Genomic DNA, 20,764 nt, shown 5'->3' with positions numbered 1-20,764 from the left:
CAGATATTTACATCTGGATCTGATTCACAGTTTAGAAGATAGCACATTTTGTTTGAAACCACAAATTTGTCTAAAATATAAATATTGAAATTACATTTTTCCTACACCCCAATGTTTTAAGTCTAGTGCAGAACAAGTGATTGGCCTCACTGTTCCAATACTTCCGGGGGAGTGCAGACATATGTTTAACTACTTGTTCCATTCTCAGTTTGGGTATAAAAAAGTCCGTTGCAAATTTCATATTTTTTTATGTGGATTTCTACATCTGTTTTCCAGAAAGCATGCACTAAATGTTAGCATTATCGACAAACATTGGCAAAGCAGTAAAAGAAAAATTAAAACAGAAAGGGTCATTCATAGCAGATCAAACACTCATTAATGAGGCTTGTCTTCTTGTAATAAAATTTTAAATGAATTTTACCTGTGTCATTGGCTGTGTTCAATGTTTTTGTATATTTTACATACATTTTTATTGTGTGTTACTTTATTTGAATTCTGGTGTAAGATATTCCTAAATGGACAGTGTGTTTATTTAACTGCGACTGAGTGAATTCTACGGAGCCCGGGAGGGGCCGTGGATAAAAAAATAATTAAATCGAGTGAACGATGTAGCAGTTCGTGCTCACGTTTTCTTTAATTCGAGTGAACGATTTGCAATTCGTGCTCACGATTTCTTTAATTCGTGCTCACGATTTCTGTAATTCGTGCGCACGATTTCTGTAATTCGAGTGAACGATTTCTGTAATTCGTGCTCACGTTTTTATGCGCAATAAGACAAGAAGCTCGGAGGGAAAGGAGCATTTTCTCTCTTGATCTGTTACAGGGGTGCAGTAATGATAATCAGTTATCTACCTTTATAACCTGCTGTTATTAATGCACTAGTGTTACAGTTAGATGTACAGTACAGTGAGCAGATTTTGCCTGGTGGTGGAATCTCTACAGCGCGTGGGGGAGAGCCGTCCGCGGCATCGGTTCCCCCGCCGCCAGACACCTGCCGCGCGCGCAGGTCTTCACGGAGCTTATTTACCAACAATGTAGACAAATACAGTCAATTCCAGTCATGATTAAAGGAAACGAACATTTTACTGATGCAGGACAACTGTGTGTTATTAAAACCAGATCAAAATAAAGTTAATGCAATGTGCAAATGTGTTTATTAATTTCTAAATAACATTCAGCCAGCCTCCAAGGAAATGCACACCTTCTTAAATCTGGTTACATCATTATTACTTTTATGATAGATTTAATCTATATTTTAATAATTTGTATAATAAATAAACACATAATTCAGAAAATATACATTTAAGAAGTTTATAATTATTATATTTTTTTATTTGAAGCTTGTGGCATGTTTCTGGGCAGGACACTGTGATTTGAGAATAAGCAGATATTCAGGACATTTCATCAGATATAGAAACTTAATTATTTTAGGAAACATATTGGAATAAATTATCAAATTGATCCAAATTATTATATGAAATGCCTATTTACTAAATATCTTAATACATTGTATTAATAGTATTTTAGACCAGCTATTTTGATTTTATATAGTCTTATATGAGCCATTCATAGACAACTGTCACACCTTGCATTAATTTTGTATTATCTTTATTAACTTTTACAGTGTACATTTGGACCTAAGTCTTATAGCTGTATATTTATAAAATTATACTTCTTTACGTTATACTATTGTTGAAAATAAGAAATTATAAACAGTTCCACATTGCATTATAACTTTGTTTTGATCTGGTTTTAATAACACACAGTTATCCTGCATTAGTAATGTTTGTTTCCTTTAATCATGACTGGAATTGACTGTATTTGTCTACATTGTTGGTAAATAAGCTCCGTGAAGACCTGCGCGCGCGGCAGGTGTCTGGCGGCGGGGGAACCGATGCCGCGGACGGCTCTCCCCCACGCGCTGTAGAGATTCCACCACCAGGCAAAATCTGCTCACTGTACTGTACATCTAACTGTAACACTAGTGCATTAATAACAGCAGGTTATAAAGGTAGATAACTGATTATCATTACTGCACCCCTGTAACAGATCAAGAGAGAAAATGCTCCTTTCCCTCCGAGCTTCTTGTCTTATTGCGCATAAAAACGTGAGCACGAATTACAGAAATCGTTCACTCGAATTACAGAAATCGTGCGCACGAATTACAGAAATCGTGAGCACGAATTAAAGAAATCGTGAGCACGAATTGCAAATCGTTCACTCGAATTAAAGAAAACGTGAGCACGAACTGCTACATCGTTCACTCGATTTAATTGTTTTTTTTTATCCACGGCCCCTCCCGGGCTCCGTAGAATTCAGCTGTTCAGCTCAAAAGTGTTTAAAACTGTTTCTTTAACCTGGCCCTGTTTCTCCACTCCAGCCCCGCCCGTGCTCTAATCAACAGACCTTTGGAAGAAACCAAAGTCACTGGAAAAAAAGGGGAAGGTCTGAGATTTGAGGCATGATATTTAATATAATTATAATAATATATTTGACTGTTCATATTAAATTATGATTATTCATACATTCATTATAACACATATAAGTGCTCAGAAAATATCATATATAATAAACATATTAAAGACAAATCAGAAACCTTTCGGGCACAGCAACCCCCCCCCCCCCCCACCTAGTTTTGAATGGTCGTGGCCCCACTGACTCAATCAGTAGCAACAAGGCAGTCGCCCTTTTCTTCGGGATCTTCAGGGAGTTTGTAGGAGCTAAAATCCCCGGTGTAATTTATTGGGAACAATCATTAATGTTTGGTTAAATAATCCAGTATTTCTTCACTCTGGTGCTGAAGGTCCGCTGCGCTGCTCTTTACTGTGTTTCCGCTTTACTCTGTTTTCATTAAAAGCCTCTCAGTCTTAAAACAGCGGCACTAAAACAGGCGGAGCGGTGGGCCTCCAGCACCAGTAGTGATTACCCTGCAGGATTAGAGGAGAGTAGCGCGGAGGAGCTCTTTCAGTCCCGGTGAGTAATTTAGCTAGCTGACTGTTTCAGCTCTCGGTGAAGCGCGGTCTTCTTATAATGCTAAGCTACAGCGTGGTAAGTCTATTTAAAGCGTGTTAATGGCGAATAACGCTGTAAGATAGCTAACGCTAGCGAGCTAGCGAGTGGAGGATGGCTGGCTAAGCTAATTAGCTACAGTTAGCCCGATTACCTGCAGCAGCTGCTCGTTCAGAATCAAAACACCCAGCGCTGTTTAAGAGCTGCTTCACGAGCTTCTCTCACAGCACAGGGTGTGTTTTTTTCTCAATCAGCAGCTGCTTTTAAACCACGCTGTAGTTCAGTAATAAGATCGCGCTTCACCGAGAGCTGAAACAGCCAGTTAGCTAACGCTAGTTAAAAAACCTAACAGGACTGAAAGAGCTCCTCTCGGTTCTCCGGTCTAATCCTGCGGGGATTTTGTAGATATTTAACTTCTGGCCTCATTATTAATACTGAACTAAAGTATGGTAATCTGGTTAATGTTAAAAAGTCAACTCTCGTTTTACCAAAACTCATTTGGTTAATTTAGATTTAAATTAGCAGTTTGTTCCCTCTAGAAATAATAATAATAAAAGTTGGGGGCCGTCTGCGCATGCGCCAAAATTAGCGGCCGTCTGCGCATGCGCGAAATTTATCGGCCGTCTGCGCATGCATAGCTTCCTCCCGAGTGGTTTACCCATAGGACCTATAAGACTGAGGCCTTCACAGTGTGGCAGATAGGAATCATCCTGCTGAACAGGCTGTGTGGGAGGTGCCCCTTCAACACCAGCACGGAGATCACCTCAAAGAAGCTCCATGTCCCTGCTCACCTGTCTCCTGGTGAGTGCACCCATACACACACAGCTCTAACTGAGGCCACAGAACTTATTAACCAGACAAGAAACATTTGAGCTTTCAAATGATTCATTAAATGGTCATTGTTATATCTGAATTTATATATTTAAAGCTTATCTCTCTCTTTCTCTCTCTACCTCTCCACAGTGTAAGAATCTGCTAAGGAGATGTCTGTCTAGGCACCCCAACTTTTCCGTTTCTCCACTGTCGGCTCTACATCACCTGGCTAAGTAACGCCATTGAATACAGCAACTGATTCAATACTTTTAAATAGGTACGTTTTTTAATTGTGTTTAACATTACAGTTAGGTCAATAAATGTATGGATAGTGACACAATCTTCATACTTTGAGCTTTGCATGCCACCAAACTGGATTTCAAATGAAATACATGAGATGTTATTAAAGTGTATGTTTTCAGGTTTAATGTAAGGGATTGAACAAAAATATTCTATACAACCGTTTTTCTACAAAAGTCTTAGGGGCTCAGTTTAGGGGCTCAAAAGTAATCGGACAAAATAACTTAATACTTAAACTTTCTATGAACATCACCAAACTTCTACTGCAGTTGTCTTCAACTGTTTGTGGGTCTTTCTGCCTATAGTTTTGTCTTAAGCAAGTGACTTAAAGCTGCTTGATCAGGTTTAGATGTGGTGATTGACTTGGCCACTGCAGAATATTCCACTTCTTTACCTTAGACTCCTGAGTTGCTATCACAATATGATTTGGGTCGTTGTCCACCTGTACTGTTGAGCACCATCCAATCAACTTTGCTGCATTTGGTTAAATCTGAGCAGAAAGTATTTTTTGTTCCCGGTTACTCTTTCACACTATTTTTTTTCCCCTCCAGAATGTACCAAACTGGTTATTTTGCCACTTCTGTTTGGCCTCATTTCTGCTATCTGTGTGATGTATTTCTTCTTTTCAGCCCAATGACGGTTTGTTTCCCTTCTATTGAGCGCGCCTTTAACCACATGTTGTGGGTTCACAGTAAAAGCATCCAATTGCAAATGCCTCACCTAAAATAATCTGCATTTTACCTCGACCATTTTACCTGCTTAATTAATGGTGGTTTAATATGCTTTTGAGATCATTTGCCAAATTACTTTTGATCCCTTAAAATGAGGAGGTTTATAGATAAAGGTTTTGTAATTCCTAAATGATTCATAAAATATTTCCTTTTAACCCCTTAAATTAAACATGAAAGTCTAAATATTAATTGCATCTAATTTCTCATTTTAAATCCATTGTGGTGGCATGCAGAACCCAAATCATGAAAATTGTCACTGTCCAAATATTTATGGGCCTATTTACTGTATTTAGTATCTGTGTTTTAATCCTAAAGTCTTGTATTTACTATTTGTATTTAATTTTTTTTACTGCCTTAATAATAGTTTATAATTAGGATTTTTGTATTGTATCTTTGCATTATCTTTTAGTGTGGTCACTATATATTAAGTGTTTATATGGTCTGTTACTGTTTCTCCTTTGACATGAATGTGCTTTTATTGTTTAATTCCATATTTTGTTCTTTGTATTTCAGCGTTTTAAGTATTCTATAAAATTATTTTTTACTTATACTTTTTTATGTGTGCTTTTTGTGTTTAATAAATATTTGTAATATTTTAAAAATGTAAAACCTTGTTTTTTTTTTATTTTTTGGTCAATGATTGTATTTATTATACTTTGTGTGCCTTTACAAATTTTAGCTGTTTCTTTAAAACTTAACATATTTAGCATTATAATTTTCCCTACACAGCAAAATGATTATTGTTACAATATCAGTGTTTGTGTTTAATAACTAGTTCTGGTGTTGTATTCTATAAACACATGTTCAAAGCACTCTCTGCCACTGCCTTTTTGATAGACCTCTACATAAAATAGACCAATGCCCACAATAGTGTCACTGCGCCCTCAAGCATAATTTTCAGTTTATTCTGTCTTTGCCTCAGTTGGCCTCTGTCTCCTGAGGAAACAAGACATTTCATAGATTAATTCACAAAAAGAGGCTTTATACATTGACACTTCTGTATAGGAAATGGCTAGAATTCAGTAGAATGTGGCATATTCTTTTTATTTTTTTTGTTTAACGTTTACATATTTGTGCCGTTTTGGTTCAGAAAACTCTAGTTGTACACTAATTAGCTTCTGATTACCATGCACATCTATCTGAGTTTCACATTTTGAAATGAATTACTGAAATAAAGTAACTTTTCAATAATGTTCTAATTTTTTGAGATGCACTATATGCAAAAAAAATAATATATATTTTTATGATTTCACCAGGTGGTTTCAAATTTGCACTGCTCATTTCTACATTAACAGCTACATTACCTATCTTGTTCTGTTTAGATGAATAAACTACTTTACTGTCAAGTCATTTCTTCTCTGATGATTATGAAATCAAAAGTTTAATAATAGCAGGTGCTTAACTTCTTTTATCCATTAGGGGTCAGTAGAGCTATGCTGATCTGAGAAATGGTAATGAAGTGCCTCACCAGTGGATTAGATGTAGGGTGGTTACTTAAAGAATAAAAGTTATTTCAAGCTATAGGACAAAGTAAATTGTTTAAAAAAAAAGTTTAAAAACCTAATTTCCATTCTTAAATGCACATACATTTACTTATTTAGAAAACCTGGAGAAAATTCCGTCAGTATTATCATCTAGCACCTTGGCAACTTCAAGAACTCCTTGCCTGCTTGAAAGTTTTCAATATTGTTGTGGAACAAATAATCACTTTAGCAGAATTGGCACTATATAGAAACAATTTGGTTAGTGTGTGCAATATAGTGCCCATAATCTGGATCTTTATCTCTAACATAGCTCCATGTTTTTCAACCCACATATCACACTAAATAACAGGTTTATTCTGATAGTGTTGTTCTTATACTAACAAACAGTAAAAATGGATTTTAAAATAAGCATGTACAATCTAGAAGTTAAGCTTATAGACACATCAATAGAGAGTGTGTGTGCATGTCATTACACTTCCATGTAAACCTAATATGTAATTTCCTCATTTCACTACTACAAGCCAGATGATGCTTGCTGGCATTCTGCTGATAACACTCAAACCTTATCCTGTTTGGCACAGCACTGCTCTGTGATCTTAGGGGTAGCATTTCTTTTCAGTAATTGGAAGGCCAGAATTAACACTAGCCCCCAATTTCAGAGTGTTTCAGAGTTTAACACTTCTATATAGGTGATGACTTATCTCCTGTAGGATAACCCCATTCTTCACAGCTCAAAGGAGGGGTCAGGGGCCATGTCCCACAAGACCTGATTGATATTTTGAGATGTTCTGATCCAGTTTTCTAGACATCACAATTTTGCTCTTGTCAAGGTCTCTCAGATTTTACTGACGGTTTCTAGCTATAATGTATTCCATCCCTTCACAAAGTATACGATGTTTGGAAGGTGATTGATTGCTTTTGGTTACTTAACATCACAACTTAAAACCAACGAACACCAAATGTTGAAATTAGATATTGTCCTGATTGTAAATTTGGTCATCCAGTGCCAAGGCCTACATTCGTCCAGACAACAGCGGACACTGATGTTGGTGGCTGACTACTAGGATGTTGCCTGAGGGCTACTGTTCATATTCATATTTATTTGGTATGAAAGTCAAGAAGGCTCACTGTAAATATGACAGAACTAGTCAATATATCATGATTAACAGTATGTAGTTTTTAAAACTGTTTAAAAAACTGGTTCAAAACCTTTGATCATGCTGCTTTAAACAATTAATGAAACATTGCTGTTTTATTCTATAAACTACGGAACATTCCTCCCAAAGTCCAAATTAAAAAATGTGATATAGAGCATTTTTTATTCGCAGAAAATGAGAAATGGCTGAAATAAAAAGATGCAGACCTCAAATAATGCAAAGAAAACAAATTCATTTACATACAGTTTTAAGAGTTCAGAAATAAATATGTGGTGGAATAAGCCTGTTTTTTAATCACAGTTTTCATGCATCTTGGCATGTTCTCCTCCACCAGTCTTACACACTGCTTTTGGATAACTATGCCACACCTGGTGCAAAAATTCAAGCAGTTCAGCTTAGTTTGATGGCTTGCGATCATCAATCTTCCTCCTGATTATATTCCAGAGGTTTTCCATTTGGAAAAATCAAAGAAACTCTTCTCTTATTTTTTTTTCCAGAGCTTGTAAAGTTAGGCTACTACATTGAGAGTGAAAGCACAGTTTTGTACTATGTAGTGGTGCTACAGTAGTGGTCCTCAAGCCATCAATTGGGCTAGTTAGGTGGAGGAAACAAAGCTAACAGTGCGTCTTCCCGCCTTTCTACCTGTCTGTGGCCATCTACCTGTGCACGCGCTCTGCAGAGCCTGGAGGGGCGCGAGCGGCTGGAGCAGCGCTATGTGTAGCTCTGCCTCCACACTGATGACTGGAGGAAACCCAAAGCTCCCCCAGACCCAGAGCTGCTCTCAGAACGGGACTGAACAGTTTTTCAGAATTTAACGGGACACGTGCGGCACTTTTGTGTTTTTCGTTGTTTACATTAGTTTTAGGGCTTTTTTCTCCAGTTTAGAAGAGTTCGAGCGCCTGAGGAGGATAATGGACTTGTTCTAACCTTCCTCCAGTGGAAGAAGTCTCGTGCCGTGTTTAATTTACTGGAGATAATAAGTTATAAAAACGTGTAGGTAATAGTTTTAAACTACACGCAGGCGAATGCGAGGAGTTGTAAGGGTTGTATGATGTCGTCCGAGAGGAGTTTGTGGCGTTTGGCCGGGTGTGTGGCTCTGTTGGCTGTGCTGGTGGGGAGGGTGGTTGCGGAGCAGCTGCCCCCGGAGCCCCTGAGGACCGGCCGGGTCCAGGAGGACAGCGGCGCGGCCAGCCGGGTGCGGAGACGCGGGAAACAGGAGGCGCTGAGAGGGTGAGTCAGCTGTAACCGCTGTGTTTTTGTAAGATGTATGTGTGTGAAAAAGTTAATGTTCTAATGTGGATGAATGTGTCGTTTAGCATGAAGTTTATTAAAAGTATCAAAAATAAAACATACTGTTTAAATAAAGCTGATAAATAAGGATATTCTTCTAAACTGTTCAGACTAAAGATTTTTTTTAATACACTAAATACAGCCTTACACAATGCTGCTTGAAAGTATGCACATCCTCAGTCTAAAAAACACATTTACACATTTAAATGTAGATAACCAAATCAAACAAATGAGGCAAAAATATTACACTTGGTAACATTTGTTTAGTAAGAAAATGCAGCCAATATTTCTGGAAGCTTATTCCCACCACCTTAAGTATTAATAGTAAAACACACATTTTTATTACTATTAAGTAAGCTGCTATCTCATTATTTTGAAATACTATCTCATTATTTTGAGATAGTAAGTGATTATTTTGAGATATCTCATTATTTTGAGATAGTAAAGAAAAAAAAGCAAACACACTTGCTATCTCAAAATAATGATACATCTCAAATAAGGACGTAATAATCTCAACATAATGAGATAGCAGTTGACTGAATAATAAGAAAAAATGTGCTGTATTTTATTTTGTTAATTTTAGGTGGTGGGAATGGGCTTCAATAAATATTACATCTATTAAAGGTAAAAATATATAAACTAGGCCTGCCACCATATCTATGTTTTACCAGATATATATTGTCACAGATATAACTGTGATAAACAGTAGTATTGTCATTAGCATAATAACCACACCTGTGTATAGGATGCCACTTGTGCATTGGTCATTGCATAACTAACGTTACTTTATTTATTTATCATAATCCGTGTATCATTCGTTCATTTGATATTCAATTGAGAATCAAAATCGGAAAATTGAAAAACCAATTCGTTTTTTCGTTTTTTCGTTTTTGAATATAATACCAAAAAACGAATAACGGCTTGTATTTTGTATTTTTATTTGGTTATCCAAACAAAAATTGGAAATTTAAAAAACGGACCAGGAGCCGAATTTGATTTTGATTTTGAACTTGACCCATTTGTGTGATTTGTTTATTCTTGGTGGGTTTCTGTTGCGCGGGAGTTCACTGCAGTGTTATCTACACAGTCTGTATTGCTGTAGGCAGCATGGCCGGACTGGAACCACATTCTGGCCTAATTAAAGATCTTTTTGAAGGTGGTAAGACGCATGAAGAGATTTCGTGCACTGCAACGCGTTTAGTTCCTCTGAACAAGATAAAACTCTCCATCCTCAACTCCATCCAAAGCCTACAGCAATACAGACTGTGTAGATAACACTGCAGTGAACTCCCGCGCAACAGAAACCCACCAAGAATAAACAAATCACACAAATGGGTCAAGTTCAAAATCAAAATCAAATTCGGCTCCTGGTCCGTTTTTTAAATTTCCAATTTTTGTTTGGATAACCAAATAAAAATACAAAATACAAGCCGTTATTCGTTTTTTGGTATTATATTCAAAAACGAAAAAACGAAAAAACGAATTGGTTTTTCAATTTTCCGATTTTGATTCTCAATTGAATATCAAATGAACGAATGATACACGGATTTATCATGACATGCCTAATGTAAACCTTTCTTTCAGTATCTGGTGTGACCCCCTTGTGCAGCAATAAGTGCAACTAATAATTTCTAGAAATGTTGATTAGTCCTCCACCTTAAAGTTTAGCCTTTAGCCAGTTTCTTTGTAAAAAAACAAACAAACAAAAACCTTCAAATCAGTTTTAAACCCACCAACCTTTATGTTGGTGGGTTTCTCTCCATGACTTGGCTATTCAAAATCATTAACTTTAATCTTCTTTAGCCATTCTTTGGTAGAATTACTTGTGTGCTTAGGTTCATTGTCTTGCTGCATGGCCCACTGACAACTGATTGTCATCCTATTGATCAAAAAGCCCTGACTCTAATGCAGCCTTCAACTAATCGTTGCAGCCCTAATAACCCCCCCAGCATAAGTGGAACTGTGGGAATGAGATGGGGAGTTATGAATGAGGTGTGGTGGTGATCATCATTTCCCAGACTTCCCTTTCGAATTAGGATATGGGCAGTGGGTGCAATGTTCCAGCCTCCGTGTAGCAATCAGGTTACCTGCTTGGGTGGCCTGAGTGATGCATAGGAAATGGTTTAGTAATCCAGGGGTGCACAACTCAAGTGCTGTAGGGCCAGTCTGCAGCAAAAATCAGTAGTTTCCCTTTTTAAATGCACATGATTCAATTAATCAGTTTATCACCAGGCAAAGTGGGTGTGTTTGATTAGAAACTACTAATTGATATTGAATTGATATTGTATGATTGTCCAGATCTTGTGAATTGTAAACATTTGTTCAACTCTATAAATAAGTTAAAAGGCGCTAGAAGTCTTCATAGCTTTTTTCTTAAATAGCCCCAAATTAGACGATTATTACTAAGAACTACTCATAAGGCTTGAAAAATGTTATACTATACTTAATGTCCAAATGTTTGAGGACATTGAGCTACATTAACTTTCACCAATTGCTGACACAGATGTGCAAATGCACTCACACATCTTGTCTAATTTCTGTAGAGAAGCATTTCCTATAGAATATGACACTCTGGAAAAGATGAACTTATGAACCTGTTGGCACTATGCCTTAAGCCAAGCTTGGGTGGGTGTGTTTGATTAAAGCAACTACTTTACAAACTTTGCTCAGAGACATTATTAAAAAGAAGCTAGATCATTGGGCTGCAAACGTTGTAGTTGGCATTGTATTGAATTTCATTCTGAGCGGTTTGTTTACAAATTCGTTGTAAAACAGGCTCCAAGTGCACTTTCACAGGTGTAGTTGGTTTGTTGTGGTCTGAATCAGTTAATGAGTTTGTAAACTCATTTTCAGTTCACATTTTCCACCTGGCTTGGTTTTTTGTTTTCACACTGGGACAAATTAAATTACACCAAAATGTATCATAATAAACCATGCGTAACATTCTCTCTACTTATTGGTCAGACCTGTGTGAGGAGAGAGCAGGACAGTAAATACAGAAAGAATGTTCTGTGTGTTGGTCTACTGCATATTTAACGTTTAATGTGGAGCAGCAGCAGATATTGCATTTATTTATAGTTGTAATAATTATCTGGGTAATATACCAGGTTAAACTGGCTACAGGGGCTGCTTTGCTAAAACCTTTGATGAGTATGAGTGAGATTACTGCCAAAATGAATCACAAAAGTCTGATTAAACTAAAATAAATCATTTGCATAAGTCATTATGCATAAGTCATTTGCAGCTAACCACTCGGAATTCTCTATGTGTATAAACCTTGTTTGTATAGGAACCAGTCAGTAATGCAGAAATGTTAAAACTTCAGTAGAATGGCAGAAATCTGTCTAATAGAGGTCTCAGGAAATATCCAATATATCAAAGTATCAATTTTCAAAAACACAGTATAAATATAATATAATATTAGTAGTTTACAGTAGTAGTTTACATACACAAAGATTGGTGTCAGCCAGTGGGTTTTTTTTTTTCAATCACTAGCAGTGTTGTACTGTGTCGTTAGATCCCACAATATATTCATTAATAACCCCTGTATTGTGAAACATATTGCATCAGCAAATTATTGCCAATACACAGCCCTACAGTTTAAAAGCTTTAGAATGCGCTTTTACTGCTTGTTTTATGAGCAATGCAATGTTGACTTCGTGCAATTGCATTCAGATGTGATTTTCCTACTTAGAGCTCGGACAATGTCCCACTTGATCATGAACACAGCAATAGTCAGAAGCAAACAAATACAAGAACTTTAGTTTTGGTGACACCTGGACTTAATCATGGAGATGTGGCCTGTCTTTACAAACAATTAATGATTGTATTATATTAAGTATTAATGCTGCAGAAAGGTTCAAAAACAGATTATGGGAATTTATAGCGATTTGTTTATAAGCTTAAACACTTGATGCATCATCCTAACTGAAGTAAAGGGAATGACTTGCTGAGTTCTGAAACTGATGCATGTTATCAATGCTCTTCTGCAGGCCCAATGTGTGCGGATCCCGCTTGCACTCCTACTGCTGTCCAGGCTGGAAGACTTTGCCTGGGGGCAACCAGTGTGTCGTGCGTAAGTAATGCACCAGATGTTGCAGATGATAAACTGTCTCTCTGCTGAGCTGGTCACTGGGACATGTGCTAATAGGACACTTTTTTTTGGCACTACTGCTTGCTTGTTTTGTTTTCACGTAGCATGATTAACTCCGGACTGGGTAATATTGCTTAGTCATGCCCGTTCATAAAACAGTAAAGTAGGATTGAGGTCAGGTTTTAAAAACAGGGAAGGTGGAGGTGATGCATTTAAATTTTTTTAGACAAATGGTGTTTCAGATGATGAAAAGGGTTCATGTTCCATTTTTGATATGCAAGGTGCCATGTTCTGCTGAGTAGACAGAACCTTCCCTATTTGACTACTTTTTTCCCAATTTACACAGCCAATTACCCAACCAGTCATACCCACTCATTAGGAGGGATGCCCCAACACTAGGAGGGTGAAGACTACCCATGTCGCCTCTGACACATGTCAAGTCAGTCACAGCCTCTTTTCGAAATGCTGCTAATGCAGGATTGCTGAGAAGCATTGCTCAGAGGAAAGCACAGTGACTCGGTTCTGATACATCAGCTCACAGATGCCTTGTGCTGATCGACATCACTCTTTGGAGTGATGTGGGGCGAGAGTGCCATCTACCCACCCATAGAGAGAGCAAGGCCAGTTGTGCTCTCCCAGATGTGGCATGCATTTACTAAGCTGTGGTTAAGACAGCCTAGCATTTGTTAGCAACATTAGCCTAGCATCTTTTATTGTAAATAAGTGTTGGCTGATTGACTGCTCCTGAGGATTGTCTTTAACGTTTCCTCTATGTGTGGCCTTCTTCTTCAGGACAGCATGTGCATTATGTTGTGTAACTTTAAGAGCTCCTTTCTTTTTTTAAAAAGCTTATAGTTTGGGTCATTTCACTTAATCGTGCTAAATGGAGACTTTGGATACAGTCCACCTAGGCATATGTCTGGGAGTTAGATGTTACAGAAAAACTCCAGCTGCATTAAGTGGCCTTTTTTTGGCTTGAAGCACAAGATTGCATACGGAAAAATTAGTTCTTAGTCTTTTTTCAGTAATTCTATGTAATGCTAGAATTAGTATAGATTTTACTATATTTCAATTATATTAAAGTTACATGTTAATGGAAAGACTTCTTGATAATGGCTTTTATATTAACACCTTCACCTTCTCTTTTTTTACTATAGCCATATGTCGTAATAGCTGTGGAGATGGCTTCTGTTCCAGGCCCAACATGTGCACCTGCACTACTGGTCAAATCGCTTCATCCTGTACAGTTAAATCCAGTAAGTGCCAGTCAGTAGCTTCATATCTAAACTGGAAAAAGGAAGGGAAATCCTGCCAGAGGTTTAAAACAAAGTTTGTGATTATCTTCTGCTTGAACAGTTTTATAACCTTGTCAGTAAACGCATTTGTCTAAAAGGTAACCATGTCCTACAGGGATCATAAACAGTTGTGGAGTTTTAACAGGCTGTGGACAGATTTGTATGCCTGGGTTTACAGTGTCTCTCTTTCTTTATGTGCAGCAGCCCAACAGTGTAGCATTAGATGTATGAATGGAGGGTTGTGTGAAGAGGATCACTGCCAGTGTCAAAAGGGCTACACAGGAACCTACTGTGGACAACGTGAGTATACAGTACTCAAGAGTTTATTGAATTAAAATAATTTAGCATAAATAAATTAAGGTCACATAATCAGTTATAGTGTTACACATACTTTTGTTTGGGGTTTTGCTCATTTTAAGCATATTATAATCCCTTTTGAGTTCCTCAACTGACTGTTTACAATATCTGCCATGACTAATACAACATTTATAAGGGCATTGGTTATGCCCCTAAAATGGAGCCCTCAAACAGTAAAATTTTCAGCATTCATAGAAACACACAAGGTCTTATTGGGGTCATTTCTTGCCATAAATAGCAGCACACAGGGTAGAAGTTAAGCAACAGCTGAGCAGTTCAGTGCAGCATCTGCAGTGCCACCTGTATTCCTCAGTCAACTACTCCAGGCTCTCAGATTGTATAAATCACCCATAGAATCAGCCACTCCTTTCTGCAGTCACTCCTTTGCAGCAGTTATAGCTAGACGAAAAGACCAGCCAGAGAGGCAGAAAACGCCCTTGCTCTCCTGTCAGTCTACTGGAGAAATATAAGTGAGAGGTCAAAGGTCTGCAGTTCTAAATGTCAGGTGCTCTGTGTTCAGACCCCTAAATCAGATCTTTGCGGAATTCCCATCGTTTCACACATTAAGCGGCTCCCTGTCTGTCTGCCGCTCTGTGGCTGAAAGGTGTCTTTTAAAAGATAAATGGTTTGACCTCATTTTAAGTGAGTGACAGGCTTTGTTTGCGAGAGCAGCTGGCATTTTAAAGCAGGTATTTTAGTTAGCAATTATGCAATGCAAAACAGTGATTTTTTTTGGCTCAGTGGAGAGTGACAAACTTTTATAATCAGAATGTCAAAAGACAAGCAAAAGTTATTATTGGCTGTATTGATCTGTGTGCTTGACTATCCAGAATCATACTATGTGTTATTATTGCTTTTGAGACATAATAGGGTTGGCCAGTGTAATCAAATATAAATACTATACATGCCTGATCTTTTGTCAAAAGTTCAGTTAGTTTACTGCATTTGAATTCACAAAAAAATGCTCATATATATTTATATTAACATATTTAATGTTAATCTTGGTAAAATTTGTTTAGCATTATAAATGTTTATGTATTATGATTACATTGCCAATAAACAGAATACATAATAAAATATCATTGCTATTCCCATAAATTACCTGTTTGCACACCTTCACAGCGTGCAGGTACGTTTCATTTGCTGAGAAGCACAGAAGCACTGTACCGATAAAATAGCGATCAGACAGCAAGACAGAACACACATGGCTCTTAAAGGGAATGGCAAGTGACACTCTGATAGGATTATGTCATGGTATGCTTAAAACACCCCAATGATTAATTAAGAGATTTAATCCATGCTTTTGTGCATTTCGAGCCACAGAAGGCGTACTTTTCCCATTGTTACAAAAGCAAAGACACACTGATACACCCTAAATCATGCTGCATGGTGCACGGTTGACTGCTCACCTATTTATACCACAGCTATATAATGATGCTTTAGGAATCCAAAAAGCTATATTTTTATCCAGTGTTCCATAAACATTGTGATGCTTTTAGCACTGTGTGCTATAATTTCTGTGTTTCAGCTGTTTGTGAGAAGAAGTGTCAGAACGGAGGACGCTGCATTGGGCCGAACCGCTGCGCATGTGTGTATGGGTTCACAGGGCCTCAGTGTGAAAGAGGTAAGAGCTGAATACTTTTAATACTGAGAGAGGAGCACGGGGTCGTTTCTGTCTCTCTGTTTCACTCCTCTTATACTGTTTTCACTCGAGAGGGAGGTCTTGCGGTTGCAGCACTCTTTATTTCTCTTCTTTTCCCTCTTTACACTTCTAACACACATGTGTCATCTTTCTGAATGTTATCTAGTAGATTAAGAATAAGATTTGTGCATAATAAGTGTATTAGGCCTAAAGACGCTTTTTATAGCTTCTGATTGTATGGAATAGTACAAACAGAAAAATGCAGCAAAATACATTCACAAATCACTCATCCTTAGAACACATGTATACACAAACACATGCATGTGCATAGACAGAACATTCAGCAAGGTGTTGAGTTTGATGTTTCCTGGGTGTTGTCACTTCCTCAGCAGGAGTATTTCAAGTACCTGTCTTAGGTATCTATGTGTGTGTGTGCGTGTCTCTGGAAAAGACATGAAAGATTTGGGCTGAGTGGGAGCAGATGTGGGTGAACTGAGCAGTGTTGAATTTTACAATGTTAGATGACAGTGGGGAAAACAGTGGTGTTTTTATTCAACGATCTACATGATGGTGTATTCCACTGGTGAAATGTCTAAAACAGTTGAAACATTGTCTGATACAGGTTAAACACCCTCTAATACATGTGAAGCCTTCTCTAATGCAGGTGACGTTCTGATCTGAGCTGATCCAGGTGACACTTTCTTTAATACAGCTGAAACACTGGCTAAGACAGGTGAAGCACTAGGCATATCCTGTTCTTATTTTTCCAAATCTGAGTTGGAGGAAAAAGAAGCGTGGATGATGGTTTGATAAATAACTTACTGGATTAGCCTCTGTAAACGCAGCATGGGCATTCTCAGTGCACGCATGCAGCAGAGTCTACAGTGAGCTCGTAGAGTAACAGTGTAACGTTACATTTATGATACAACATTAATCCAGATTTTTTTGCCTTATTCGGCCTCAATTTCCGATCACTTGATTGGATCAGGGACATCCCTATGAAGCATTGTCTAATACAGCTGTCACATTTTCTAATACAGATCAATTTCTGGCTGAAGCAGGTAAAGCATTTCCTAATACAGGTGAAGCTCTGTCTCATTCGGTCAAAGCTATGTCTAATTCTGTACAGACGCCACTTTCTCTAATACAGATAAAGCTCTGTCTAATACTCTATAGCTGACAATTTCCCTATTACATGTTAAACATTGTCTAAAGCACTGTCCCTCATTTCACCATGTAGAAGCTGTTCAGACAGATGTTTGTGCCCATAAGTGAAGCGTGTCTGTTTTACCTGTCTGACCCCTTTTAAAGAAAAGCGTGTCTGGTTGGAAGGTTTAGACTGAGGGGAATAGGATACTTTTAAAATTGGTCAAGCCTTCTGAACACTTCCAGGGTCTGTCATCAAAGCCCCTGTAATCAAAGTAGCAGGAATGCTTTTCAAGTCACACACTGAGTGGAACCCCAGTCTGCGACCACTGCTGCTGACCGTCGTCTAAGATCTCTTGAAAGTGAGTTCAAACTTTTCTAAAGAAATGGAGAAAGTGTATTTGGATGAGAGGGACAGAAAGTGTTTTTTTTATAGAAGCGCACTCATAAGTTTTATATCTTTGTTAACACCAAAGCCAGTGAAAGTTTATTGTTGTTGAATGACTCCTTCATGAGATGTACCACATATAGAAAGAAATCTAGATTTAAAAGTACTGGACACACTCAGCCAGACTGAAATATGCATAAAAACATCCTTTGGAAGGCTACAATGATGTGTTAGGAACATCTCAACATTTAACCATTTTCCCCACCTGTTCCACTACACTCGAATAATAATACACTATACAGACAACACTCTTCATCACTAGTGTCAAACTGCTTCTAACCACTGGTTGTTCTAACACTCCTTTGCTTTACTTGTGGACAGAATGTTGAGCAGTGCTTGAAAAAAAAAATCTGTGCAATTGTAATAACAGTGTAAACTGAGCTCAGTATGCTGGAAAAATCCAACGTTAATATTGTATTGTTTATGTCGAGGTTTTAAAACTAAATATTTCAAACACATATTTTTTTTATAAATGCATAACAATAATTCTGCATAACACTAAGCAGCTATTAAGAGTAAGTGTAAACCAGTCAAAGAAAAGTGACGTTCAGCTAAAATCCTTTAGGTGCATTTTATGAGCACAGATTTCAACAACTGGGTGCTCCTATTCTTGCTGTACTTTAAGCTTCACTACAGTTGAGAGCAGCAGGCTTTCCCAGAATCCCTTTGAGAATTTTAATACCTTAATAAGTTAACACGTTTTGTTTGACTTATATAGTGAATATTTCAGCCATAAGCTCAAAGTACAGAGTACACATAGAAAATGAATGTGTATATTTAAATGTGTTTATCACACTGCAGAACAAGTATAATAGATTGCCTTTGGATTTTTTATATTTCTGTTTATGAATAAGAGCTAATCTGCAGTTACAGCAAATACAGGAATTACTGCTGTGTTATTTATGTGCATGTGAAAGAGAGTCAGATTTTGGTGCAATGCCAGATCTTTTTCTCCTTCTATTGTTTAATGGATAATGGTAGCTGTCCAAACACTGAAATCCTGAAACTGGTCCAAAAGTAAATAAGCCTCCCATCTTCAGTGCAAAAAAGAGCCAACTTCAGATTCGGTATGTCTTATTAATACAGCTATGCATATTTGGAATATGTGGATAAATGCATTTTTTATGAGCCATTAAAGTAAATTAAGACAAAATATATGTAGCTTAGGGAATTCTTTAAATAAATAGTATCTAAACTCCAAGTTTCAAAATAGTGTTGACCAGGAGCAGTTTTACAGCTTCACCTCCCACATATATTGGCTTAAAAGCTATTTTACATACCCAGAGAGAGAGAGAGAGAGAGAGAGAGAGATAACCATAAGCTCTTAAAATGCTTTTAAGTTCTTCAGAATGCTCAGTGTAGGTGCTGCAAGGCTTTTAAATGAATGGAGTTGGCAGAGCTGGTGCAGCACATGGTGGAGTGGAAGGCCTACTTTACTCTAATGCAGAACACATGCTGGCAGCTGAAGAGCATCTGCATTGTGCTGGGCAGTGCTACAGCTAAGAATGCACAGCTAAGGTTTTACAGAGAATTACGTTTGGATTTTCTCATGTACAATAGAAATAGCATGGTGCACATATTTGTATCTCAACTATTTCCTGTGAAGATTTAGCCCAGCAGTAGATCTGGTTGTGATTCAGTTAGGAATGGTATTTTCGAACTTAAGTGAGTAATCCAGTAAGAACTAACTGTACCTTCCTCTGGAACATATGTGAAGCAGGATGGGCAGATAGAGGATCTAGCAGCATTGCTGATATCTGTTTGAATGATTTGAGATTTGGATTGCATTGACTAGCTCATAGACAGCTCTAGGGGATAACAGAACAGTTTAGCAAAAAGAAATGGATGTGATTTAGCACTTTAGTCCAAATTCAGTTCATCAACCAAGGCTAGACAAAGTTTACAGAGCCTGGTGATGTATTAGTGGTTTTATTTAGTGATTTAAACACAGAAGGTAGATTCCAAGGGTTCTGAGTGGTCCAGTGGGCTAAAGCGTTGCATCTGTGATCTGTGGGCTCACGATAATGTTACAACCGCAGCAGTAAGAGAAGAAGTGGTAGCTGGCTTCACATGTGTTGGAGGAGGCATGTGCTACTCTTCACCCTCCTGATATTGGGGCATCGCTAGTAATAGGGGAGTACAGCAGCGTTGGTGCGATAATCAGCATGGCTTAATTAATGAGAAAAGTGGGATACAGTTAAAAGAGAAGGTAGATTCCTTTTTATTTATGTTAATTTTTTTCTCTCTCTTACTCTTGCGTGCACACAGACACACACAGCTGATGGCATGTTTCCTCTGTGCAAGTTGTTGAAGGTGGAATATGGAGGTACACTAGTATTTATTTCCTCAATTAAAGCTCTCAGTTTAACTCAGCACATTACTACATTCTAATTCAAAAGCATAAAAACTACCCTGTATAATACAGTAAAAAAGACTCTTATCTCACAGCCAAACCAAAATTTTAATCAGGATTAAATTACAGAATATTGTCTTGGTTAATACAGTAAATGTTAGGATTGACTACAGTTGCATTTTAGAGAGATTCAGTTTAGTATTAGTTGATTGTCAGTTGAATGTTAGTTGAGTATCTATGAGGCATCTACAATAGGCCATCCATTAAAGTGATACCAAATTCTGTTGTAATTAAACAGATACATTTTTTTGTATTGATTGACACCACTAATAATACATGTTCTTACATATGTTCTTTTACACTGTAGATATAAAGAACAGGCTATCATGAAACTGTAGCTTATGCTTAGCTGTTTTTTCCCCCTAAAACTTAACATGCAGTGAAAGCAACCTTTATGGCATATAAGGCTTTTACATCTCAGCTCATCCTCCTTCCTGAGTTCTCCCCATCCTGGCCTCCGAGGCTTTCTGTAAATGTTTATATGACTGTTTAAAAGTGGTCTCGTAGTGGCAGTGCCTGCACTGAGGAAGTGTCCCAGAGCAGCTGTATGTTCCAGTCGCCCATCGTCTGTAAAAAAAGGACAAGA

At 37.7% G+C, this 20,764-nt stretch overlaps 1 protein-coding gene across 1 annotated transcript in view; it reads left to right on the top strand.

The window, feature by feature from the left end:
• Positions 1 to 8,187: 8,187 nt before the first annotated feature.
• The window catches only part of LOC103024460 (fibrillin-2), a 114,256-nt gene continuing 101,679 nt past the window's right edge, over positions 8,188 to 20,764 (top strand). Inside the window, exons 1-5 of the mRNA XM_049468551.1 lie at positions 8,188 to 8,724; positions 12,777 to 12,859; positions 14,035 to 14,133; positions 14,374 to 14,472; positions 16,058 to 16,153. Coding sequence (XP_049324508.1) covers positions 8,543 to 8,724; positions 12,777 to 12,859; positions 14,035 to 14,133; positions 14,374 to 14,472; positions 16,058 to 16,153 — 559 coding nt within the window. The 5' untranslated portion in view covers positions 8,188 to 8,542. The remainder of the gene's footprint in view (positions 8,725 to 12,776; positions 12,860 to 14,034; positions 14,134 to 14,373; positions 14,473 to 16,057; positions 16,154 to 20,764) is intronic.

This window comes from Astyanax mexicanus, chromosome 20, assembly GCF_023375975.1.
Source record: "Astyanax mexicanus isolate ESR-SI-001 chromosome 20, AstMex3_surface, whole genome shotgun sequence".
NCBI classification, from domain to species: Eukaryota; Metazoa; Chordata; class Actinopteri; order Characiformes; family Acestrorhamphidae; genus Astyanax; species Astyanax mexicanus.
This window is presented reverse-complemented; position numbering and strand designations above follow the sequence as displayed.